This window comes from Primulina huaijiensis, chromosome 4 (assembly GCF_012295235.1).
Source record: "Primulina huaijiensis isolate GDHJ02 chromosome 4, ASM1229523v2, whole genome shotgun sequence".
NCBI lineage: Eukaryota > Viridiplantae > Streptophyta > Magnoliopsida > Lamiales > Gesneriaceae > Primulina > Primulina huaijiensis.
The window spans coordinates 3401912-3429374 of NC_133309.1; the positions used below are offsets into that span (position 1 = coordinate 3401912).

The window sequence follows — 27463 nt, forward strand, 5'->3', positions numbered from 1 at the left end:
TTTTAATTCTATTAAAATTTCAAGTTTCACTTCAAAAGGGTATATTCATCAGAACGATGAACGTTAATTAATTATAATAGTCTATTATTATAATATTTTTAAACAGTCGTATCGATTTTATTACCGGGGGAGACGGTAAAAAAATTTAGATAATTTTTAATCAGTACTTTTAATTTGACTGTTTACTTAAAATGACCATGTATTTTATTTTGATATTTTGTATTTGTTCTTTATGATTTTGATTTTCTATATTATCTAATTTCAGTATTAGTATGTTATTTTTGAGGTTTTTTTTTTCTAAAGTCCTTTTTTTACGACGTGAAGCTGCTTCATAATTTTGATACTTTATATTTGTTGTTTTGTGATTTGGTTATCTATGATGTCAAATTTTATTGGAAAACTTGCAATTCCAGTCCTGTAACTTGGTCTATATTGAGTTTTAATCTCGTAACTTGTTAATGTTTGTTTTTTATCCACTAACTTGGATTTTGTTTTGTGTTGGTCTTTTTTGGCCAAAACCCACAAAATTCTTCCAAAATTGTTTATCTGATATCGATGCTATTTTATGTAGCTCGTGTAGCAAGACTAAACTCATATTATACACATCAAAATAAAATCTTAAAAAATTAAAAGATAAAAATAAAGTAAAATGACACCCAATATTTCAAAATAAGAGGAAAAAAAGCTTGTCGTTTCTCTTTATTTTTGCTTAAATAGATTTTAATGTGTATAATATATGTTTTATTCTTGATATATGAGGCATGTAAGTGGGTATATATGTTGGAAATAAGCAATATTCAATAGATTTATTTGTTTCAGGTACAAAAAAAGGGACCAAAACAAAAAAAATAATCCAAGTCAGTTGATGAAACCAAACATCGACAAATTATAGGATTAAAACAAAAAACATGTCAACTCACGTGAATAAAATTGCAATTTCCCCAATTTCAGTGTTACTATGTATCTTGTTTTTTTTTTTCTTTTTTGCCATTAAAATCCTATTTTTTTCGACTAGAAGCTCATAAAGCACCAATACGGCAGTAATATAATGTTGATGTTTGCAGTCTCATATAATTAATACTCCGATAAAAATGATTAAAATTAAAAAAAATGAAAAATACAAAGCTAAAAATGATATTCTACAGCATATAACACTAAAATGATGATTTAAAAAAAAGAGAGAAGAAAATATATAAAATCAACCAGTTAACGAAGTAAGCAAACTTCTGATATAATATAAAACCTACAGCTGCACCATATGTCAAACAAGTAAACTCTCCCACCCTTTTGTCCGCAAGGCAAGAAAAACTCAAAACTTGCGCACTTTTAACAAATTACAAGTTTGATCACAAATTTCCCTTTGTGAATAAATTAGAATGAATCCATATATTTCAGTAGCATAGAGTACGTTTTTCTTCAAATAGGATATATGGCCTTCAAGAAGATGACCAAGGCCACTTTTACCAAAGCTCTGGTTATCAGAATCAACCTTTTTTTCTTGGCATTTTTCTTGCTTCTTTATGTAATCCTTCAACTCTGCCCTTCATCCGCGGATTACGACGACCACCTAACTTCGGCTTCTCGTGTTAGATGTTCATTGCAGAAGTGCCATCATAAGGTGAGGTGAGCTCAATATGTTTATGTTACACATACATATATATATATATTTGATTTGAAAAGAAAATGAAAAAACAAAATTTTTTTCTTCTGTTCTGAATTCTGATCAAGAATGTGTTTATTAGATGGAGAATAGGATTAAGATGAAATCTATGCTGGAAAAGAACGATGAGGCAAGCCCATTAAAGCCTCCAAGGGAGATGATCACAAGGGAAAGACCTAGTTTCTTGAGCGAAATCCGGAATGGGATGAAGATAGGAATGGTAAACATGGACGACGAAAATGTTTCCGAATGGAAGACGCATGGGGAGATGGTTCCGATTAGGTTTCAGAGAGTTTCAAAGAAATTCGAATGGAAGGACTTGTTCCCTGAATGGATAGATGAAGAAGAAGAGATCGATGGCCCCTGGTGCCCCGAGATACCAATGCCCGAGTTCGAGAAGCACGGCCACATGGACATGATACTGGCAAAGTTGCCTTGCAATGTTTCGGATCAAAGGGATGTGTTTAGGCTCCAAGTGCACCTTTTGACAGCAAACTTGGCAGTGAAGAGAGGGACATGGGACATGAATGGGAAGATGGACGTCGTTTTTCTTAGCGAATGTAGGCCGATGATAGAGCTTTTCCGGTGCGACGATTTGGTGAGAAGGGAAGGGAAGTGGTGGCATTATAGGGTGGAGATGGAGAGGCTGCAGCAGAAGGTTGCATTGCCTGTTGGATCTTGCAATCTGGCATTGCCATTGTGGGGAAAAGGTATGTGAACTATTTATTTATTTATTTTAATTATTTTTTTCATCCTATTTGATATTTGCAAGTTTATAATCTAGTTAAATACAATTTCACTATATAATTATAGGTAAAATAACATTTCATCAATTTTTAAAATATTTTTTTTCTTTTTTTTTTTTATTTTTTGCTTTAAAAAAAAGGGATTAAAATTTCATGTTTGGAACCGATTTACAATAAACACAAATAGGTTCAATTGTGTTTCTTTGGATTGTTTCTGTCTTTGATTTTTAGTTATATTTTCCTCATTCTATTTAGCCAATATTCAACCTCTTACCATACTATATTTATTGTGCATCTAATCTTCTTCTTTTTCTTCTTATTAATATTATTATTATGGAAAAAACCTTGTGTGAGACGGTCTCACGGGTCGTATTTTGTGAGACATATCTCTTATTTGGGTCATACATTTAAAAAAATATTACTTTTTATGTTAAGAGTATCTCTTATTTGGGTCATCCATGAAAAATTATTATTTATTATGCTAAGAGTATTACTTTTTATTGTGAATATAGGTAAGGTTGACCCGTCTCATAGGTAAAGATTCGTGAAACTTTCTCACAAGATACCTGCTCTATTATTATTATTATTATTATTATTATTATTATTATTATTATTATTTGGATGTCTTTATCATTAATTAATTTCTCTTGTCAAAAATAATTTGTAAATTATAATCTTTGACAACAGTTCATAAATATCAATTTCTTCGTACTTTGAATTTTATTATTTTCATAAACTATATTTGATTTATGTTTTTTCAATATTTATTAATAAATTGTTTATTTATTGATGTAAAAAAACATTTTTTTCATAAGAAAAAATAAAAAGCAATAAATAAAAATATTGTTGCTTCCAATCCGTCACTCCGTTGAAAAAATTGTTCGTTAGCTACACCCACCACACCATCTCCTTTTAAATAAAATAGTTAGGATCGGAACATCAAACAAACCTCATTTTTTTTATTTATTTTTTTAAAAAAATGCATGAATAATTGACCAAACCAAGAATATTAATATAAGACAAATTTTCATATTTTGGTGTTATTTTATTGCTAAAATTTCATTTTCAAGAGACCATATTTTGGTAACAAATGTTTGATTTTCATGATTAAAATCAACAATGATGGGACCCAAGTGAGCAACCAAAAAAAATTTAATCTTGACTTATGAACCTAACAAATAAATATATTTTCGCACTCAATTATAGTACGTTTGGATTGATATATTTGAAATTAATGATTTCAGGTCAATAACAACAGTTTTTTTGGTTTGTTTGAATAATTTGATAATGTATTTCAAATCCCAACTATTTTTTTTTGATTCATTGTGATGGATTTCGAATTCATCGGAAAATGAAGTTATTTCAAATCATTCTTCAAATCCAAATCATTCCATCCAGACATAACCTAAAATTATAATTTATGCGTTTTGTACTAAATTGTCATCAAATACAAACAAATACTTGTTGCATATTAGTACTTAGTTATATTAACCTTGGAATACTTAGTGATAAATTTTCCAATTAAATGTTGTTTCATTATATTTTATTTTTCATAATAATAAATCTATTATAGGGGAAGGGTATTTTAGGGAAAAAAAATGGAAAACTCTGATAAAAAAATAGTTATCTTGAGATTTCACACCTAATAAATTAGTATAAATTTCAAAATGTTTGAAGCTATTAAAATGTGAGGTTTTGTCCAATTGGTTTCCTGTAATAATCTTTATCATCTTAAGATATTTGTTAGGGTTTGGTCATCTGATATATTAATCAAAATTTAGTCTTAGTACAATAACTTGATTTGCGTTTTTAGTCTTTTTTTCCGGAATCTTGCATCAGATATTAATGACATAACGTCGATTATTGCTGATACGATGTCACATATTCATGAAATACACAATGCAATGTCACCATTTTGATAGAAAAAAGGACTAAACAAGAAAAATTAGTCAAGTTAATGTATCAAAACTAAAATTTGACTACCTAAATGTCCAAAAGATTATATATAGGCTAATTTATCAATTTTATTACTTTCCCATGTTGAAATAGAGTAGGTCTCTTGTGAGACGGTCTGACGAATCTTTATCTATTAGACGTGTCAACCCTATCGATATTCACAATAAAAAGTAATACTCTTAACATAAAAATTAATAATTTTTTATGGATTACCCAAATAAGAGATCACAAAATACGACCCGTGACACCGTCTCACACAAGTTTTTTCCAACAAACTATAGGCTAATTCATTAATTTTAGATTAAATTTGATTTTTACTATTTGAATATATAATTTTTAACTTGTATTTAATTTTTGCATGGAAATTAAATGACAGGGATCGACCAAGTTTTCGATGTTTCCCAAATCAAAGTCTCCAAAAATACACCGAAACGAGAAGCCTACGCCACTCTTCTCCATTCCTCGGAGACCTACGTCTGTGGCGCCATAACACTAGCTCAAACCCTCCTCCAAACCCGAACCGACCGCGATCTCATCCTTCTCTTAGACAGCTCCATATCCGAACCAAAGCGTGACGCCCTATCCCGAGCAGGGTGGCAGCTTCGAATCATCAAAAGGATCCGAAACCCACATGCCAAAAAGAACTCTTACAACGAATACAACTACAGCAAGTTCAGATTATGGCTTCTCACCGAGTACGACAAGATCGTCTTTATCGACTCGGACATCATCGTTCTACGTAATTTGGACGTCCTCTTCAACTTCCCTCAGATGTCCGCCACCGGCAACGATGGATCCATTTTCAACTCCGGTATAATGGTGATCGAGCCGTCAAACTGCACGTTCCGCCTGTTGATGGCCCGTAGGAAAGAGATCATCTCCTACAACGGTGGCGATCAGGGTTTCTTGAACGAGGTTTTCGTGTGGTGGCATAGGTTTCCGAGGAGGGTCAACTTTCTGAAGAACTTCTGGTCCAATTCCACCACCGAGGCTAGTGTTAAGAACCAGTTGTTCGGTTCCGATCCTCCGATGTTGTATTCGATACATTACTTAGGGTTGAAGCCATGGTTGTGCTATAGGGACTATGATTGTAACTGGGATGTCCCTGATCAGCGCGTGTACGCTAGCGACGTCGCGCATGCACGGTGGTGGAGGGTTTACGACAACATGGACGACGGTTTAAGGTACGTTTGTGGGCTGTCGGAACAGAGGAAGATTCATCTGGAGTGGGACAGGAAGAAAGCTATTGAGAGTGGCACGAAAGATGAGCATTGGAAGATCACTATTACTGATCCAAGGAAATTTATTTGAATTTTTCAGCATATAGATTTTGTTTTTTTGTTTTTCCCTTTAATAAATTTGAATGTAAAGAGTGATTAATATGGAATTTACTTACAATAATTTATATGTTGTGTATTAGGTAGCTGTCAAACTTTCCATGTAAATAAATTTGGTCCTCAGTTCGTTTTTGAGATTATATATTTAATTTTGATTTGAAAACACTACAAAAAAAAAAAAAAAAAAAAAAAAGGGGTTAGCGACGGCTAAACCCGTCGCTAAAAGGGTTAAGCGACGGTTTTAAAAACGGTAACAGGAGGCCGCGTCGCTATTTTCAGCGACGGTTTCTCAAAAACCGTCGCCTGGAGCGACAGTTTTTCTTAACAAGACCGTCGCTAATATAGCGACAGTTTAAATTATACCGTCGCTAATATAGCGACGGTTTAACTTTAACCGTCGCTAATATTAAGCGACGGTTTTACATAACCGTCGCTGAATGAAAGCGACGATTTCTAAACAACCGTCGCTATACTAAGCGACGGTATTTCAAAAGTCGCTATATAAAGTGAAGGTTTTTTAAAGAACCGTAGCTTAATTAAGCTACGGTTTTCCGTAAAAAAAATTAAAAGTCATCAAAATACTACACAAATTTTCATAAATACGATACACCACAAATATTAAATTTTCGATAAAAAAAAAACTTTAAAAATCTTACTTGCGCGAAGATATGCAGATCCACGTAACGCTGAAAGATTATACCGACGAGCAAATCTACGAAATTAATACAAAAAAATGTTAGTACAAGTAAAAAAAACAGAAAATACGAAAAAATTGATAGAGTCCAGTTATAAGAAAAAAATCCGAATATGCGAAAATCGCTGTAAGGTGTTGGGGAACTTCTGTATATAAAGAATTATAGCGACGGTAGTCGAAAAGCGCGTCGCCATTAGCGACAGTTTTTGATAAACGGTCGCCGATCTAGATCGGCGACGGTTACGTGAAACCGTCGCTATTGGCGACGGGTTTGAAAATCCGTCGCGTATTGCGACGGATTAAAATAACCGTCGCAAAATAATGCGACAGTTTTTTATTATACCGTCGCACATATACCCGGTGTCATTAAACCGTCGTTAATATAGCGACCGTTGGTGTAAAACCGTCGCTATAAGAGCGACGGTTTTAGATAAACCGTCGCTTATTTTAGTAGACGACGGGTTTATGAATAACTGTCGCTATTATAGCGACGGTTTTTATTATAGCGTCGGTGTATAAAAACCGTCGCTAAAAAAGCGACGGTATGTGAAACCCCGTCGCTAATATAGCGACGGTATGTTAAAAAGCGTCGCTAGTATTTGAATGCGACGGTTTATCAAAAACCGTCGCAAAAAAAGCGACGGTTTATCAAAAACCGTCGCTATAGTGGCAACGGTTTATTAAAAACTGTCGCTATTCTGCCCGTTTTTTTGTAGTGAAATATATAGACTAATATAAGGGTAAATTGTCTTTAAATTCTCAACCCAAACAATTTAGGTTTTGGGATCAGTTCTTTAAGAGAGAAAATGATTTTGAACTCTTTTATCCACGTAAAAAAATTTATGCACTCCTAGATGCAAATGTCTTTTCACATATGAAAATCGGTACAACAAATGTAAAATAAAGTATTAATATATGTTATTTCAATACCAACTGTTACGGATCTGATACGAAAAATAAGATTTTGAATATAAAATTGAAACAAATTTATTAAAATCAACAATTATTATATATGTTTGAGTATTAATTTAAAAAATTTAGGTACAAAAATATTAAATCAATGCTTCTAATTTATATATTTATGGTATCAACTAAGACAAACTTTGTAAGGTCCGAGATTTTATCATTTTAATCCGAGATTATTTAATTTATGATTTTGGAATGTTGAGGATTGAAATTGAATTAAAAAAATTGTGAGGACCAAATTGCAAATAGTGAAGTTTCAGGGCCTAAAGTGCAATTAAGTAGATTGAATGGGACACTTGGCTTTCTTATGCAACTTGATATGTCAAATATCATTTCCTTCTTCAGACTCCAGTAAGAACCGAACGAATTTCATAGCTATTCTCTCAAATTTTTCTCAAAGCTTAGAAATTTATTGTGCAAGATCTGTTTATCAGAATTTAAATTCGAACACAGTTCTGTGCTCCTCTCGTCACCTACTACACAAGGACGTAAGTTTCATTACTTTCTGATATGGTTTGAAATTTATGTATTGGGAGAATTATTATTTGATCATTATGATGTGTTCTGAGAATACTAGACATTGTATAATCGAAGTTGGCTCGAACACTACAACAAAAATGACTTTCCACAGCGCATCATCAACAGCGTGCATTAAAAGCACGCTGCGAATAGTACTTTTAACGGCGTGCATCAATATGTGCGCTGTTAATATTGTTGCACTTGACAGAAATAACGGCGTGCAGTAAAAGCACGCTGCGGAAAGTAATATCCGCAGCGTGCATTTATGTGTGCTGTAAATATTATATACTTTCTGCAGCGTGCTTTTAATGCGCGCCGTTAATAACATATATATTAACGGCGCTCATTAAAAGCACGCTGCAGAAAGTTATATGATATACTATCCGCAGCGTGCAATAATGTGCGATGTTAATACTCTATGCATTCACGGCGTGCAGTAAAAGCAAGCCGTTGAAATGGGTGAATTTTTAAATTAGCGACGGTTTATTACACCGTCGCTAACTGTGCGACGGTTTTAAAAACCGTCGCTAAATTTAGAGACAATATAAAATAACCCGTCGCCGATTTTAAATTGGCGACGGTTTAATAATAGCGACGGTTTTTATTAAACTGTCGCTAATAGTTGTAAAGCAGCGACGGTTATGTTTAAACTGTCGCTAATAGCGACAGTTTAATTCAAAACCGTCGCTAATTGTCGCAAATTGTCTATAAATATCCGATTTCCGTTTCACATTCTCACCACTCTACAACACTTAAACTTTTCTCTAATATATGTTTTTAATTTAGGCTTAAGTACATTTTTTTTTTAAAATTTTTGGTTAATTTTTTAAGTGTTAGTTGATAGTTTTATTGGAATTTTTTTAAAAATTTATTAAATTATAAAAGTAATTTTTTTTTATTTTTACGCAACATTTAGCGACGGTTTTATGAACTGTCGCTAAATGTAGCGACAGTTTTGTAACCGTCGCTAAATTTAAACACCGTCGTTACCTTAGCGACGGAGTAGTAACCGTTGCTAATTTAGCGACGGTCGTTTTGCTGTTTAACTGTCGCAAATTAGCGAAGGTTGTCTTAAAAACCGTCGCTAATATTTAGATTTTTTTAATATTAACGGCGTGCATCGCACGCTGCGGATAATTGTATTAACAGCGTACATATGCACGCCGTTGAGAGTAGTATTAACAGCGTGCGCATGCACGCTGCGGATAAACTTGAACTTTCAACAGCTTGCAATTTCGCAGCGTACAATGTGCGCCGCGGAAAGAGTATTTGCGCGCTGCGAAAAGCCATTTTTGTTGTAGTGGAAGAACATATTGATTATGAAATTGTTATGAAGTTTTGAGTATATCGATTGAAATTGGACAGATTTGAAATATGAATTGATTACAGACTATATTGGATATGTGTTATGATTTGTAATTGATCTCTAATGATATTGTATTGACGGGGATATCGGGATTGTGTTGTTATGCAGTCAAAACATCAGTAGATTGATATTGATCAGATTGAGTATTGAATTGTACCTGTCGAATATGTCATTTCAGATTGTATTGACTGCCTTGAATTCAGAACTTCCATTTCTTCAGACCGAGACTACAAAAAGAAAGGTATAAGTCGATGTTAACCGAGAGATTAACTTGAGTCAGATTGGACTCTAGTTTCCCTAAAACCACTTACTTTATTTTATTGCTATTGTTTGACATTGATATGATTAATCTATTGAATTATAGAGCATAGAGAATAGCCGATAGCTATTGAGCGAGAGTCATTGACAGAAGGGCCAGAGTGTGACAGAGTGGTCATTGGCCCATTGCACATTGTCACAGGCTAGGTTTGGCGGATATGCCAAGTCTGTGGCGGATATGCCAAGACACTGGATTATTGACTTATATCAATATTGCTTAGGGGCGGATCGACTCCTATCGCTGAGATTCGATATATGTGTTAATGTCCAGGAACCGGGATCTCTAGATTAGAGATGAGTCGAGTCGGAGATGACGAGTTAGAGAGTTTTATCTGTATTCACTAATGTATCATAAATTATGATTCATGTTCTGAATACATGGTTTATGCTTTTGTATATGATTTTATGCATCGCATGTATACATTGCTTATAATGGGATTTTATTTACACCGGAGTTATCCGGCTGTTGTCTTGTTTGTATGTGTACATGGCAACAGGTGGGACAGGATCAGGGTCGAGGAGATGATGAAAGATTGTGATTGGAGTGGAGACTACGGACTTTGACGTTGTTGTAGATAGAATTCAGCACTTGAAATTTAGTTGTTGAACCTTAGTTTGAGTTTGATGTTTGTTGTACGAGACTTATACTTTTATACTGATATGTATATTAGATTGAATTACATTACGTTCCGCAATTTTTTTTTAAAAAAATTTAGACCCAGATTAATTAATTGATCCATTTATCCCAATGATGATTAAGAAGATGATTAGCGTCCGGGTCCCCACAAACTTGACTACAAAATAATGATTTACACTTTCAGTTTTAGAGAGATGAAATATAAAATACATATAGGTCAAATATTTTTGTACTGTGAACACCTTTTAAAAAAAATTATATGAAATAATTGGTACTAAAAACTCATATATATTTATGTACTCATAATATAATATATTTTTGGTAATTTTTTCATCCATATTTCATATGGTGTTTTTTTCAATGGCTTTGTATGAACATTTTTCAACAACATTTCTGGATTTTCAAGAGCATAGCCCCAAAACGATGTCGGCAGTTAAGTGAATCTCATCATATATAGATCGAACCATGTCCATTAATGTTTGGTTACGATGTTCTACTACATCATTCAGCTGTGGTGTTGCTGGAGGAGTCCACTATGAGAGAATCTCATTATCTTTTAGATATTCTCGAAACTCAGTACTTAACTGTTCTCCACCTCAATCAGATCGAATTGCTTTAATATCATTTCTTAGTTGTTTTTTTACTCCAATTCTGAGTTCTTTGAATATTTCAAACGTTTTATATTTGTATTTCATTAAATACACATACCTCAATTAGTCATCATTAAAGGTAATAAAGAAGAAATTCCTATATTTCGTGCTAACACTTAGCTGGCCACACATATCCGTAAGGATTAAATCCAATAAGCCATGTGTACATTCTACATTCCCATTGAATGGGGCCCTGGTCATCTTTTATTTTATACAGAATTCACAAGAAGGTATAGAATTTATGTCTGACAAGTAAAACATACATTCTTCCACTAGCTTGTGCATTCTTCTTTTGAAATGCGACCTAGTCTAGTGTGTCATATGTGTTGGGTTTGCACTATCTTATTTTTCTTTCTTTGTTGTTGATTATGTTTTGACATTGTTTAGCAAAGTATCTGAATATTTCTTGCAATTTAGCCTTCAATGTATGGTCTTGTTCAATGGAAATAGACTTAATATTTCTAGTCGGGACTTTTTTCTTCTTAGAGCCAGAACTTTTCTTCTTTTTTTTGTGCAATACCTTCTTCGTTGCAGACAAAGATCCAACAAGAAAAATAGTGACTTCATATGTAATAAGCATATTGACCAACTCTTGCCCCTGGACTCGTGGGAGTTGCTGAGATCCTTGTGATATCCCTCCACGACGAGAACCTTGAGCAGGAAAACTTTTCTGCTGCACAGTGGCCTTAGACTGTTTTCTACTGTAATACCCTACCATAGAACCTTCGCCTTCACTCTGATCCTCCAAGTAAGGGCAATTCCTCTTCATGCGACCAAAACCACCACAATTGGAACAAACACATGTCACTCTTCGACAATTCTCTGCCTGGTGATTGCCTCCACAGTGGCGACATTGCAGTTTTTCTTACCAAAACTGTACACCCTCCAGAACAGAAGAAGAAGAAGATACAGACTTCTTGAAAGAATGACCCCTCGGTCCAAACGAACTAGAAATTTTGCTAGCTTACGTAGCCTTCCTCCTAGCAGTACTGATCTTGGCTTGACGACAAAGATTCACTCATCCTTCGTACGAAGTTGAATTGTCACAGACATGAATATTTAATTGCAGAATTCTCACTGATGTGAGGAGCGTACGAAAACAGATCCGTAAAACGCTTTTAGTAATCCTCAATGCTCGAATCTCCTGGCTTAATGGTCAACAGTTCCATCTCTTTTTCCTGACGAAGAGCAGGCTGAAAGTGATGATTGATGAAGGCCTGACGGAAAGGAATCCGCTAATGCTGCTAAACTAGAATGGCAGAACAAGGTTTCCACAATTTCCGAACTTTTCCTTGGATCATGAAATCGGCTACCTCTATCTTCTCATCCTCGTCATAGTGCAGCACTCGAAAACACAGCTCCATGATATCGATCCAAACTTCAGCTACATCAGCATTCTCATCTCTTGTCAATGGTGGAGGTCCAATCTTCATGAAATCCATAATGTTGACGTGGTTCCTACGTCTCATTTCATCATGTTCTCAGTGACACCTTCCGTCACGATCTCTACAACGATGTTCTCGGCCAGCTCATCGTCGCCATAACGGCCATGTCCCACACATTCGTGATTGCTTCCATCTCCTGAATTCTGAACGGAAACCAAAATAAACCTCTAGGTCCTCGAAACAGAATTACTAATGTCCCAAAAATCTTTGCATGCTCTGATATCACTAAATGTAGCACCCTTATCCGAGCCACTACTAAACCGACTAATAAGCATGAAAAATTTAAACATGATTACAACAATTAAACAACGAAAACTAATTAACTTAATCATCTCACAACCCAAACGAAAACAAAACAATAATCTCACTCTTAAACGTTAAAACAACCTTATCGAAAACATAATCCTGCATGAGAATACAATAAACCAAATAAAACCTCAACTGGATCACCATCGAAAACCCAACTGCTCTAGACACTACCGTGGTCGTCCGAACCGTCCAACCTAAGACTTGACCCATGGAATAGGGTGTTCAAGATGAAAACAAGGACGTGAGCGACAATCACCCAATACGAGAATGTACGAGTATACAAACTGATATGATGCATGTGAAATGCAATATGATCAGATATTAATGATCAAGTCAAGAATCTCATGCTCAGTCTAGAGGCGCCTGAGTGTGTAGTTTCTGATATGCCCTAAGCATGTTTTGGCTCTCACACTCATCATCAAGACGTGGACCTGCAATGTCCAGGATCATCAGAGCCCACGGGTCCATCGGACACTATAGCTCTCGACGCCCAACCGTCCACAATACAGAACATGGCTGAGCTGCCCCAACAAACGAGGCATATCTCAAAAGATTTCAGGCCCAACATGATATGTCATGCATAATATGCCAAAGTATTAAAACATAAATAATGCAATAGATAAATATGCAGCATATAAGTAGGTATACTACACTTGGATATCTTAGTCAATACATCACGTACCTCACTAAAACAATATGACATAAAGCTCACTCTTCTAAACTTACACAATACCAACATAATGAAATCACTATCAAGCTAGATCCTGGATTACCAAACATGCTTCAAAGTTCTTTCTAATGATCCTTATATCACTATTTAAGGCTTTAGGATTATACCTGCGTCTGTCTCCAGCTTGCTGATGATGTCGCGGTCTGCGTCCCGGTTCACCGACCCATCCTCGAGTCGACACTAGCTCGAAACTTCTCGACACCAAACTGCCCTAGAAACTGACTAGAAAACTTAACGTATATGGCTAGAACTCGAAAGAGAGTAGCTGAAAGAAGCGGTGTAGGAAACAAATGAAATCAACTTTCATTTATAGGCTGTATCCGGACTAGTTTAGAAGATCTGAAATCAATTTTATCTATCACTAGTTGGATTTCTCGGGATAATGTAATCTGAAGTAGATTGGATTGTCTATTTAAAATTCGGTAGATCCCAACAAGTTGATCTCGAATTATCGATTTCTTAATAATACTTAATTAATAACCCTTTAAACATATCTTAATTAGTATTTCATTCAAAATAAGAATTCGAGTCATTACAGGCAACATACCTCTCGCTCAGTTTGGTAGAACTGAGTGTGAAATTGTCTTCCATCTCTTGCCAATTCATCACTGAATTCTTGAGGAGTGAGACATACCAAGCAAATGCAATTCTTGCAAGGGAATTTGAGAATAACCGCAACTTTAAGTTTGTTGAAGTTCTACAATTTGCTCATTCCCCACATTGGACAGTTAATATTGCTATGTGCTCTATGCTAGATTGGTTGTCCTCCCAAGAGAATATGCTGAAGTAATGAACTCTATAACCCTTGGGATAAGGGTTATTCATATCTATGTAGTATGGATAGGGCTTGTGGAACTCCGGACGACCTATTTGTCTCAAGGCCGGTCCATATTTTGTCAGTGGAACTTGAATCTCTTCCTAGTTTGGTAAAGACTTCTCGTCCCCTTGATTTACGTTTTCTTTCCTTCTTGACATCATATTTGTGTTCCACCGGATATGTCAAAAATTGTTTGCACAATATTTTTGTGATACGAACGTGCTAGGTGCTTCAAGTACCAATTTTGATCTAAAATAATAAAAATATCTAACTTTAAATTTCAAACGAGAATGGATTCTAACTTGTTTGTTCGTTCTAATCTCCTAAGAAAATGTAACGCCGTAAACGAAGAAAACTAAAGAAAAGCAACTGTAAATTGAGAGATATACTCCTCACATGATTTATATTTTTCAATAAATATAAGAATTTACAAAATATAACATATAACAAAAGAATGTGCTTAAATCTCAAAGAAAATGACTAGAACTACTGAAATTTGGAATGAAAACTATGAAAATATTTGACTAAGGCTATGAAAATTCTACAGGAAGTTTGCTATAATTTGTGCGATGTGTCTCTTCTATTTCTGCGTATCTTCGTCTTTTCTTCTAATCTCAAAAAAAAAAATGACTAGAACTACTGAAATCTGGAATGAAAACTCCATGGTTTTTTTCATTATCTCTTCATGATCTCTTCATGTTTGTATGCACTTTGATTTATTAAAATGAACTCAAATTAAGATTTAAGTTTAACCAATTTTGGACATAATTAAAATATAACCTCAACAATTCAATCGAAAAAATTCACGAATCCACAAATTCAAAACAAAAATACGTTAAATATCATAAACAACGCAAAATAAATACAAAAAAATTTACCCCAGATCATAAACCCCTAATTTCACACACTAAAATTTTAGATTCAAGAACAAAATCGACTTTGATCTCATCCACAAATTAAGGTCCTAAAACAATACAAAAATAAGCTAAATGCATTCAAGAACAAAACCGACGATAAACCCTAATTTTATAGAAATAAAATAATTGGGAGAAACAATCATAATTCGATAAAGTACAGATAAAACACAAAAAAACTGTGTTTCTCTTCTCAAAAACTTATTTGCTGTATTTAGTTGCTCTTTCTCTGCTGTGTTTCACTGTTCCGCCCTATCTCCGCCGTCTCGGCGGCGCTACCTGTTCTCTCCAGTCTTCCCTTTTGTCCGATATAACTCTGCTCTGAAGCTTTCTACTTCAGTTCTTCCTAAATCTTAAGACCAATCCCTTCCTTGTAGACTGCGCAAATGGCAATCAAATTCACGGTCTGCTATTCTGGCTACATCGCCTCAAATCTCACTTCGTCCCCCGCCGTCTCAGGGAAATGCGTTATCTCTCGATTCCTCCACGAATGCGCCGTGTTGTCTGAGATGTTCCAGTATTCTCAGTCTCCAAATCCGGATTCCAGGTACGCAGATATCCGACGTCCGAAACTGAACCCTAGTTCTACGAATCCGGCGTCGTCTTCGATCTATTCGAGGCTGGCTGGGGAAATTCTTGGCGGAGGCTCGCATTCACATGTCGTGACGGGACTAATTTCTTTGGTGAAACAGTCAACGGGGGCTTCTTCTAACGTGGGTAGCTTGGGTATTTCGCCACTGAAGCCACCGTGGATTATCCCGTTCTTGCATGGTTCTAAGTGGTTGCCCTGTAACGAGCCTGCAGTCGGGTACGTTGATAGGGGTGGAACCCAATGTACGAACCTCAGTAAAGGCAAAGTACAAAGTAGGAGTGTTGCTGGTGGTAGGAATTGTTCGGAGGCGGCCAAGAGTGCTGGCGCTAGTAGTGTGAAGGCTTTACCGCAAAGTATTCGAAGTAGTAATGCTTGGCTGCTGAAAATGATGGATCTTTGCTTCAGTTCGGACGAGGCAAAGGCTGCTTTCACTGCTTTTAGCATTCGTATTTTATTCAAATCGACTTTGGCTGAGCCAAGGGCAATTCCCTCAACTTCTATGTGCCCGACGTTTGATGTGGGTGATCGCATTCTAGCAGAGAAGGTACTCGCGTGGAATCAACATTTGAGCTGATTCCATACATCATTCTTATATATATATTTTTAGTATTTTATGTTTTGCTACGAATGGAGCTATTCTGAAGCCATTCATGATGGTGATTTTTATTGTTGGAAGTTTTATGGATCTATTATATGAGATGCTACCTCAAATCTTCCATGATTATTGAATGGAACATATCTTATATAACGTTCTTGTATTATTGAAATAAACGGGTTAGGGGGTGTGGGTGTTAAAGGGTGTGTGAGTGCCCAACAAAAAGCCATTAAATTAGCTTTTTGTGATGATGATGATAAAAATGATACACTAACAACAGCATTTAGAAATGTAAATTATAATGCATAGTTATGGTTTGAATTTCGGTTAGTGTAATAAGTAATGCTTAGAATATGCTTCCTAATTTCCTATTAGAAAAATTACTAGTAACTTTTTGTTCTTGAAGGTCCCATCCTGATCTTTAGCAGTGAAATATAGGATATTTGATGATTTCATTCTTCATTGTGTTTTCTTATGTGTTCCTTAAGCCTATAATCAATTGGCTAATTGTAGTAATGGAGAAAATAGAAGATAAGGTAGTGGGAAAATGGGGAGTTGATGTAAGTTGGTTCTCAAGTCTTGTCACTTGCGTATGCTCAAAGAAAATATTAATCAAACAATGTTGTATGGATACAAAAGTGGCGATTGTAGAATGGGAAACAAGTATAAAGGGATGACATTGTGAGTTTTGGGTCACCATATATCGACATGTTTCTCATATTGTTTTGGATAATTTTTTGTTAGCGATAATGTTATGAACTAACATTGATCTAAATAGGCTAACCTTATGTCAGATGGTTATCATGTATTTGAAATTGAATTGAATTAATAGTTATGATCAATTATCAGCTTGGTTGTGGAATATCGACATTAGTCAACACCTGCTTGGTCAATATATTCACTTTCGACCACGGCAGTGCCAGTCTGGCACCAAGCAGTTTCATTTCAGTTCTTGTTGGCCCTCTTCATGTGGCTTCCTATGGTCTCTATGTTGGCCACAACAGTCTTGACTTAGCACCCAATTGCTTCTGTTTGTTCCATTGTAGCTCCAGCTTGGCCAACATTTGACTTTATCGTTATAAAATTGATGGTAGGGCGAAATGAATTTATCTTAATTGAAATGAATTTATCTTAATTTACTGGAATCAGATGAGATTCATCATTTTTGGATTTATATTTAAGTTTGATCACGATCTCTCGTCATTATAAGTTGAACAAAGGTAAGGATCATAACCTCATTGGTTCATATCAATGTCATATTTCGAACAATACTTTGGATATGCTAGAGCATCACTTCTGAGCCTAATCTTCTAAGTTTGGACTCCTTAAACTGGGTTGTGCAAGTGGTGATATCCTGGTTGAATCATATTTCGTCATTTTGGATTATTTTAGGACACAAGATCTTATGTCATAGCTTCATTTGGAGATATTGTTTTTTATTTTTAGCCAAAATGATTTATTATTTTTGGATTAGGAAGGTACTTCTCAATTTTTATGAATTCTCTGGCTAAGATGAATATGTTAAGCCATTTTGTAGCTTGAAATTGATCTTAAGGACTATAGTTGCTTTGATTTGATCTTGATAATCTAAGCTACAATTATGAATTCCAGTGGGAGCTTCTTATGGTTATTTTTCAAAAATAAGCTTATGATCATATGAATACTTTACGCATGGTGACAGCTTTGGAGCTCTAATTGGAGGCCTTCACAAATTTATGGGTGGTCTTTGGAGCTTTGAAAAATTGACCATGGTTGTTTCTTGAGATATCTGACAACCCTTTGATGTGAGGTCAGTCTGTTAAGATTAGCGTCAAGTTAACATATAATAACTAGGAATAAATATCCATAGCAGTTAAGGCCATAGGGAATTTACTAGAGAAAAATTCATTTTGGTATTGAAGGTTGGTTGAAAAGTCGGGTATGCTGGAGGATACCGAGGGTAAGTAGGCTGTAGGGGCGTATGGTTCACGGGGAAGAAGAGGGTTCGGCTTTGCGTTCGGCGGGTTTGGGTGACAGGGATGACTGTCTTTCTAGGTTGGGGATAGAAAATGTGCTATTAGTGAATGAAGTAGGGAATAGGTCGAGGAATAACAAATCCAGGGAGATAAAAAGGTTGAATTTTGGGATCAATAACGAGAAAAGATCGAGTCATAGGTGTTCGGCAGTGGTTAAATGAAGATCTTGACTTGGAATTTTAGTTAGGAGGTTCGAGTAGACGTAGGGGACTGATTAGAGCAATCTTGCATAAAGAGATGCCAGATATAGTTGTTATTCAAGAAATCAAAAGAGAGACGGTGGACAGGAGATTTATTGCTAGCTTGTGGATGTCCACATTCGTTGAATGGGTATTACTACCAGCTATAGGTAGATGAGAGGGTATCTTGGTAGTATGAGATTTTAGATTGGTTTCGGCCAGGAATAACCTGATTGGAGTGTTCTCAGTTTCGGTTCAAATTGAAAAGGATGGTGGTGACAGGTGGTGGTTTTCAGAAGTTATGGACCTTGTAATCCGAGAGATAGACAAGCGTTATGGGATGAATTGGCGGGGCTGAGAGTAATTTGTGGTGAGAATTGGTGTGAAGGGGGGATTTTAATGTCGTCAGACCCTTAAGTGAAAAGATGAATAATAGGTCCCTCACTACTACCATAAAGTGTTTTGATTCGTTGGTAAGGGATTGGAACCGCGTGATCCACCTCTGTTGAATGCAAAGTTGGTCAAATTTGAGGTCTTCCCTCATTTGTTGTAAGCTTGATAGTTCTTGTTTTTAGGGGGATGGGTGGATATTTTTTCTTTCTTTAGACAAACAATCTTACCCATCTCATCAAATCATTTTACAGTGGTTTAAGTTTAAGATACCTCGAGGGCGAAGTGGGGTCCGTCACCATTTAAATTTGAGAATGTGTGGTTAGATCATAAAAGTTTTAAACCATCATTTTCATCTTTGTGGAACAACTAAGACTTCAAGGTTGGGAAGGATATTAACTTATGAGGAAACTTAAAGCTATAAAGAGTGATATAATTCAGTGGAACAAGGAGGTTTATGGCGATGTAGGGGTAAAATATGTGGAGTTAGAAAATAAAATTCGATAGTTGGATGAGAAAGAAAGTGAAAATCAGCGGTTAGATGAGTTAGCAATTGAGAGAAGGGAAGCTGAGTATGCCCTAGAAGAGTTATTGTGTCGAAGTAACCAGATAGATAATAAAACAGCGAAAGTGAAATGGTTGAGGGAAGGGGATCATAACCAAAAAAAAATTTAATTTTCTATTAAATCATTGAAGAAGCAGGTCATCTATTAATAAATTGGGGCAGGCAGATGGATCGGTAACCTCAGATAGTAAGCAGATTAAGTATACTATAATAGAGTTTTCCGAAAATTATAAAACAAATATGATGGAAGGGGATGGGCCATAGTAGTAGAATGGTGCTCTATTGATGGTGAGTCTGGATTAGAGTTGGAGAGGCCTTTTTCAGAGGAAGAGATTAAAAGAGTAACGTTTGAGAGCAATGGATAAAAGGCTTCGGGCGTAGATGATTTTACAACAGCATTTTATCATGAGTGTTGGGATATTTTTAAAGGAGATATTATGAAATTGTTTAATTAATATTTTGAGGGGTGTTATAAATGATATCACCAATGAGACATATATTTGCTTTATACCAAAGAAACAAGATTCTATTAAGGTGAAAGACATTAGGCCTATCAACTTGACAACGAGTTTGTATAAGATTATTGCTGAAGTCTTGTCAGTAAGATTGAAGAAAATTTTACCTCTCACAATAGGAGAAACTCAAAGTGTGTTGATCGAAGGGAGACAAATTCTAGATTGTTGCCTCGTAGATAATGAGTTGGTGGAGCCGTGGAGGAGTTGAGATGTAAAAAAAATAAGGGGTAGATTTTTAAAGTAGATTTTGAGAAGGCTTGTGATCATGTGGATTGGGGTGTTTTGGATTTTGTTCTGCTCAAAAAAGGGTTCGGGGAGAGATGGAACAAGTGGATTAAGGGTTGTGTTTCTGTCGTTCTCGGTTCTTATAAATGTTGGGCCAAGGGGCAATTTTGAGGGTGAGAAGGGTCTTAGGCAAGGGGATCCGCTTTCACCTTTCCTGTTTAATTTGTTAGTATATGTATTGGGTAGATTGATTGATAAGGCCAAGGTAATGAACTTAATCCGGGTTTGCAAGTAGGACGAGTGATGGTGGAGATTTCCCACATTCAATTTGTTGATAATACTCTGTTCTTTGTAAAAAATGATAAGTCATTTCCGGTTTCCAGTTATGTTAGACACTTCAAAGGTAAAGTAGGGTTCCGTCGCCTTTTAGATTTGAGAATGCGTGGTTGAATCACAAAAATTTCAAATCAAAACATCTTGGTGGTGCAATACGGATCTTCATGGGGTGGGAAAAGTACAATTTCATGAGGAAACCCTAAGGCATAAGAAATGATATCACGAAATGGAATAAAGAGGTTTTTGGGGATGTTGATGTAAGATATGCAGAGTTAGAATATAAAATCAGAAAGTTAGATGAGCGAGAGGGGGGAAAATTGGATAGATGAGTTGACACAAGAAAGAAGGGAAGCGCAGTATGAATTGGAAGAGTTGGTGCTTCGAAGATATAAGTTGGATAATCAAAAAGCAAAAGTGAAGTGATTGAGGGACGGAGACCAAAACACAAAATTTTCATTCATTATTGAATCAACGGAGGAGTAGGTCCATGATAAACCAGTTGGAATTGGAGGACGGGTCTGTAGTTTCAGATGAGGTGCTAATCAAATATTCAATAATAAAGTTTTTCAGTAATGTATATAGTAAAAATGAGGGTGGGGGATGGAGCATAATGAGTGGAGTGGATTCCGATTGATGGTAAGGCTAGAGACGAGTTGGAGAAACCTTTTTCAGAGGAGGAGATTTAAAAAGTGGTGTTTGAGATTGATGGCTCAAAGGCTCCAGGCCCAGATGGTTTTACAATGACATTATTTCAATAATGCTGGGATCCTGTCAAAGGTAATTTGGTGAAGGTTTTCAACGAATTTTTTGAAGGAGGTATTGTAAATGGTATCACCAATGAAACGTATATATGCCTAATACTAAAGAAACAAGGTGTGGGTAAGGTTAAGGATTTTAGGCCAATCAGTTTGACAATTAGCATGTATAAGGTCTGCATAACGACTGTTTCTTTTTCAGTCATTATAAATGTAGGCCGATGGGCAAATTCAAGGGGGAGGGAGGTCTTAAGCATGGGGATCAACTTTCTCCCTTCCTGTTTAATCTTGTGGTAGATGTGTTGGGTAGATTGGTGGATAAGGCGAAGGCGATGAACGAGATCTGAGGTATGGAAGTTGGCGGAGAGAAAGTTGAGATATCACACTTTCAATTTGCGGACGACACTTTTTTTATTGAGCGTGAAAATCATATGCGGCTTTTGTTGGAGATTTTGAACTCATTCTGTCAAATGTCGGGATTAAAGATCAATTTGGAAAAAAGTGCACCATTGGGAATAAATGGTACTGAAGTAGAAATGGAGGAGCTGGCTACAAGGATTGGGTGTACTTTAAGCATTTTAAGCATTTCTCGATTTCAGATTTGCTTAGGGATTGTAGCTTTATTTGTTGTTATATATTTGTTGTTGATATGACATAGCTTCTTTTATCCTTTAAGTAGTTGTGGATAATTTCTCCGTCTTTTGTAACCTTTAACTTCTAATATAATAAAATATCGTTTCTTATAAAAAAAAAGAAGAAGTGGAAGGTTAGCCGGAGAGATTGGATGTGGGAGAGGAAATTGGCCCATTAGATATCGGGGAGGTTCCACTGTGCGGAAATCCGTTTAAAATCTCATTTTGGGAATTAGTTTTGTCTAAGTATTCGAAGAAGTTAACGAGATGGAAGAAAGCGTTTTTGTCCATGGGGCAGATTAACCTTGATTTTAGCAGTGTTGAATGCTTTGCTAATGTACTTCATGTCTCTTTTCAGGATTCCAAGGGCATAGAGGAGGTTACTGAGAGGATGATGTGGGATTTTCTATGGGATTGAGCTGATGGGGAATTACATTGTCATCTAGTTGTGTGGGAGCAGGTGTGTAAACCGCAAAAAAAAGGTTTGGGTATTTGGAACATTTGTCTCAGGAGTAGGGTTTTTTTGGGGAAATGGTGGTGGTGTTCTGTTGAGGATTAGCATCATGGAAGAAGGTTATAGTGAGCAAATACGGGTTACAGAATCATGGTTGGGATGCGGGCTTAGCAAGAAATGTTACATTTAGAAGTCCATGGAAGTTCATGTCTAGAACTTATCCGGCTTTTAGCCAATTAGTGAGGGCAGTGGTTAGAGGAGGAAACAAGATCAGGTTTTGGGAGGAAAGGCGGTGGGGTGATCCTTCTTTTAAAGATCTTTATCCTTCTTTATTTCAGATATCTTTGGTTCATAATATGCCTATTTCATTTTATTTAGGTGAAGGGTTCTTCATCTTCTTCTTTAATTTTTTGGAATCCGCATTTTAGGAGGGACTTGAAGGATGACGAAGCGGATGAGTTGAGCTCTTTGTTAGGGTCTTTAGAGAGGGCCAGGTTGGTTGAAGGGGTTGAATATATCAGGGTATGGGTCGGGGATTTTTTAGAAATATTTTCAATTAAATCTTTCTATGAGTATTTCTTTACGACTAGAGGTTTTCCTTTCTTTTCTGGCATTTCATTGTCCTTTTACGAGATGTTTTTGGTTCAGAGGATTGGAGGAGATGAGTTTGGTATGGGTAGCCACAAGTTCTATGCTGGAGTTATTTGCTACAGATCTTGGACGTGAACTTGACAAGAAGGGAAGAATTTTTTGGACTGGTCGTTCATTGTATTTGCTGGTCAGTTTTGTTGGAGCGGAATAGAAGGAATTTTGACAACTCAGAACAGTCGGTTGGAGAATGTTGGGACAAGGTTAAGACTCGGACATCTAGCTGAATTAGGAAGCATACAGAGTTTAAGAATTTCTCGACTTCTGATTTATTGAGAGATTGGAGTTATATATATTGTTAATATGATCGGACTTTTGTTTTTCCTTTTTTATCGTGCGGATCACTTGTCCGCTCTTGTAATTAATAGCTATTATTTTATTAATATAATATTGTTTCCTATAAAAAAAAATAATGTAAAGATGTTAGTATCAGCGGACAAGAAACACCACCACCTTCCCCTCTTCTGAACTCCCTATAGCTCTTTGCTGCATGTAAACACTTGCATGAGGTATGGAAGAAAGCTAACTTATTTCTCTCTATCTACTCATACGTAGCGGAATGTGGAAGACGAACATTCTGATATGTTTCAATCTTCCTACTTTTGAGTGACTTTATTTCCTTCTCCTGCACAGTAATAGTCTATTGGAAATTACCTGAGGTTGCATTTGGATTGATGAATTTAAAATTTATAGATTTCAAATGTATTTTGTGGTTTAGAGAAACAAGATTATAAACTTCAAATTCACTCATTGCATATTTATGTAGTGTTTCATGTTAATTAGGATGAATTTCAAGTTCTCCCAATAATAAAGTTATTTGAAATTCATTCTACTTTGCATTTGTAACTAATGTATAAGTAAGGTGTAGATGTAAGATTTCATTTATTGTTTTATTGTTAACAATAAAACTATAATCGAAATCCATAGATTTCAAATCAATCCATCCCAATGCAACCTGAAGGAACAATATCCAGTAAGAATTTAACTTATATGGTGAAAGGGGGGAGGCATCTTCTTATTCATTTCACAATCAGAAAGTTTGATCTTCCTCTATTTTGAAAGGTGGGATTAAAAAATAATTGTTGAAATTAAGACTGCGCAACCTCACAAAATAAAACAAGTGAAACAAAGTAACAAATTATTTCATTGCTATGTGAGAACATCAGATAACTTTTGCAAGATTCAATGGCAATTAGTATTGAACTTTTTGATACAAATAAAACAATCATGGATCCATATTAATGGAAGACTTGGAATATGGCCTCTTATATGACTAGAGTTTTAATGTGGATTGGCTAGCGTATAGTTTTGATAGATTCTGTTCTCTAAAAATCATAATGATGCAGAGTCATTGGCACTGGTTATGATAATCTGTTAATTTTGTCTGTGCCTTCTGTATCAGTTAATGTTTAAGGATTGTTTCAATCTTCTTAATTATTCTTTGAAACTGTGATCAAAGCATTAAGTTGTTATGGACTTCGCTGTATTTGTCTCAGTACCACGTGCAACATAGTTTGTTACTTGCCTCAGTTAATGTATCAAGACTGTTGTCAGTGGTTGTGAGTTGTGCATGGTTCTGAACTTTTACATATTCTTCATGATCTATGAATCTCGCTCCTTGAATGATGGTTAATTGATAATTGCTCTTTGATAACTGACTACTTCATGCATGCAAGGGTTGGCTAGTGAATCTATTTCAGATGGTCTTTTTATTGTGTAGATATAATAGTCATACTAGTTCTTGAATTATCTGTGATTATTATTATTTTTTTAATTCAACGCGCTGAATTTACAAACCAATCTTTTGGTCCATTACGTTCTCTCACCTTGTTATGCAGGTCTCTTATATATTCAGGAAACCTGAAGTCTCAGATATTGTGATTTTCAAGGCTCCTCCCGTTCTTCAGGTATCCCATTCATATCAACAGAATCGTTGACAAAATAAGTTTTGTGCATGTCGTATAGGTAGTTGACTAGATATCTGTAACTGCAGGAAGTTGGTTATAACCCATCCGATGTCTTTATCAAACGAGTTGTAGCGCAAGCTGGTGATTATGTGGAGGTAAGCATTATTTTCATGTATTTGGATCTAGTTGTTTCTCTCATTTCTTCACCATTAACCGGTTCATTTTGATTCCTTTCTCAGGTTCATGATGGAAAATTGTTTGTCAATGGCATTGCTAAAGATGAAGATTTCATCTTGGAGCCACTCGATTATGAAATGAAGCCAGTGGTAATGTTTTGTTTCTGTTTGCACCATCACCTTGACATTTTATGTGAGTAATATTATAAGAGTAACTCGTTGTTTCTGTTCTAAACTAGCTTGTACCTGAAGGCTACGTGTTCGTGCTGGGAGATAACCGTAACAACAGTTTTGACTCTCATAACTGGTAATAATTAAATTGCAGTATGCATAATCAATGCTGATATCTTATTTAATATTTTCACATATCTTTTGGAAAATGTGGTTATAGAGCACCTGATTTGTATATCCCGCACGGAGATCTTTAAAATGAATTCGAAAAAATGGTCTGAGTCAGAATTATTTCCTTTTAGGGGTCCGCTACCTGTAAAAAATATCGTGGGTAGATCAGTCCTACGGTACTGGCCTCCTTCAAAAGTATCCGGCTCTCTGTTCGACTCCTTCCAGCAAAATAGCACCGTTGCATATTCATGATACCTTTGCCTCTTTTTAAGGAAATGGTTTCCAGACAAGTTTGGCTCAGTGAAGATATTTTCTTGAATCATTTGCCCTTCCCTTGCCCCTGTAAGTAGTTAGTTTTTTTTTTTTTTTTCCCGGTTTTGTCGTGGTCGAGGTAATCGACGTTACGAATGTGAAGATGACGGTACCATGAATGTAATCCAGTTTGTTATGGTGAATGGTGTATGTTCTTTAGCATTTTACTTGCTACTTGGGTGATCTTTCCCTCAGATTAAATAAATGTTTAAGCTTGATTCCCTAGTGAGGAGTCCTAGGGTGGCTGATAACTTAAATTTTTGGCCATCTGTTTCTGGGTGAATGGATTCGATTTAGATCCAATTTTTTTTTGGAAATCAACCTGTGTCTTGACGAAGATAGAGAGATTTTGGATGACATTTCAAATCAATATCTAAAATTGTTAACGAAATGATTTTTTTTGTTTTATATTCGTGAGATGGTCGATTCAGTCTATACCTACAATGAAAAACAATATTTTTGACGTTAAAAATAATATTTTTTATGGGATCTGTTTATCAAATTTGATATATGAGACGGTATTATAAGAGTGTTTTTGAATTAATTCAGATAAGACTTTAAATATTTGCAAAATATTTTTATCTAGAAGTATCTTTATAAAATATTAGTGTTTAAAATTTATTATTTATATGATTTATTCGAACTTATTTAATATTGTTGTGTTTGAAGAAGTGCANATGTACGAGTATACAAACTGATATGATGCATGTGAAATGCAATATGATCAGATATTAATGATCAAGTCAAGAATCTCATGCTCAGTCTAGAGGCGCCTGAGTGTGTAGTTTCTGATATGCCCTAAGCATGTTTTGGCTCTCACACTCATCATCAAGACGTGGACCTGCAATGTCCAGGATCATCAGAGCCCACGGGTCCATCGGACACTATAGCTCTCGACGCCCAACCGTCCACAATACAGAACATGGCTGAGCTGCCCCAACAAACGAGGCATATCTCAAAAGATTTCAGGCCCAACATGATATGTCATGCATAATATGCCAAAGTATTAAAACATAAATAATGCAATAGATAAATATGCAGCATATAAGTAGGTATACTACACTTGGATATCTTAGTCAATACATCACGTACCTCACTAAAACAATATGACATAAAGCTCACTCTTCTAAACTTACACAATACCAACATAATGAAATCACTATCAAGCTAGATCCTGGATTACCAAACATGCTTCAAAGTTCTTTCTAATGATCCTTATATCACTATTTAAGGCTTTAGGATTATACCTGCGTCTGTCTCCAGCTTGCTGATGATGTCGCGGTCTGCGTCCCGGTTCACCGACCCATCCTCGAGTCGACACTAGCTCGAAACTTCTCGACACCAAACTGCCCTAGAAACTGACTAGAAAACTTAACGTATATGGCTAGAACTCGAAAGAGAGTAGCTGAAAGAAGCGGTGTAGGAAACAAATGAAATCAACTTTCATTTATAGGCTGTATCCGGACTAGTTTAGAAGATCTGAAATCAATTTTATCTATCACTAGTTGGATTTCTCGGGATAATGTAATCTGAAGTAGATTGGATTGTCTATTTAAAATTCGGTAGATCCCAACAAGTTGATCTCGAATTATCGATTTCTTAATAATACTTAATTAATAACCCTTTAAACATATCTTAATTAGTATTTCATTCAAAATAAGAATTCGAGTCATTACAGGCAACATACCTCTCGCTCAGTTTGGTAGAACTGAGTGTGAAATTGTCTTCCATCTCTTGCCAATTCATCACTGAATTCTTGAG

General features: G+C 35.7%; 2 protein-coding genes across 4 annotated transcripts; both read left to right on the forward strand.

Annotated features, from left to right (window-relative positions):
• The first annotated feature begins 1256 nt into the window (after positions 1–1256).
• LOC140975248 (UDP-glucuronate:xylan alpha-glucuronosyltransferase 2) lies at positions 1257–5832 on the forward strand. Of its 3 annotated transcripts, none has more exons than XM_073438847.1 (3): positions 1257–1623; positions 1754–2370; positions 4739–5832. In XM_073438847.1, exons 1-3 carry the CDS (start codon positions 1430–1432, stop codon positions 5671–5673), a joined length of 1746 nt encoding a protein of 581 aa, XP_073294948.1. In that variant the 5' UTR covers positions 1257–1429; the 3' UTR covers positions 5674–5832. The 3 variants fall into 3 exon arrangements, with proteins under 3 accessions (XP_073294948.1, XP_073294947.1, XP_073294949.1); XM_073438846.1 differs by having other exon boundaries at positions 1258–1618; positions 1743–2370; XM_073438848.1 differs by having other exon boundaries at positions 1485–1623; positions 1743–2370.
• Positions 5833–15285: 9453 nt separating this feature from the next.
• LOC140975249 (thylakoidal processing peptidase 1, chloroplastic-like) lies at positions 15286–26092 on the forward strand. Its single transcript, XM_073438849.1, has 6 exons — positions 15286–16200; positions 24804–24872; positions 24959–25027; positions 25112–25198; positions 25288–25355; positions 25522–26092. The coding sequence occupies exons 1-6, from the start codon at positions 15451–15453 to the stop codon at positions 25640–25642; spliced, it is 1164 nt and encodes a 387-aa protein (XP_073294950.1). The 5' UTR covers positions 15286–15450; the 3' UTR covers positions 25643–26092.
• The last annotated feature ends 1371 nt before the right edge of the window (positions 26093–27463 follow it).

Excerpts from the sequence above, each read along its gene's own strand:
- LOC140975249 (XM_073438849.1), top strand. The coding sequence starts at position 15,451 with ATGGCAATCAAATTCACGGTCTGCTATTCTGGCTACATCGCCTCAAAT. Across the intron at positions 16,201-24,803 it reads ATCGCATTCTAGCAGAGAAG|GTCTCTTATATATTCAGGAA; the intron begins GTACTCGCGTGG and ends CTTGTTATGCAG. Across the intron at positions 25,356-25,521 it reads AGTTTTGACTCTCATAACTG|GGGTCCGCTACCTGTAAAAA; the intron begins GTAATAATTAAA and ends ATTTCCTTTTAG.
- LOC140975248 (XM_073438846.1), top strand. The coding sequence starts at position 1,430 with ATGGCCTTCAAGAAGATGACCAAGGCCACTTTTACCAAAGCTCTGGTT. Across the intron at positions 1,619-1,742 it reads TGCAGAAGTGCCATCATAAG|ATGGAGAATAGGATTAAGAT; the intron begins GTGAGGTGAGCT and ends TGTGTTTATTAG. Across the intron at positions 2,371-4,738 it reads ATTGCCATTGTGGGGAAAAG|GGATCGACCAAGTTTTCGAT; the intron begins GTATGTGAACTA and ends ATTAAATGACAG.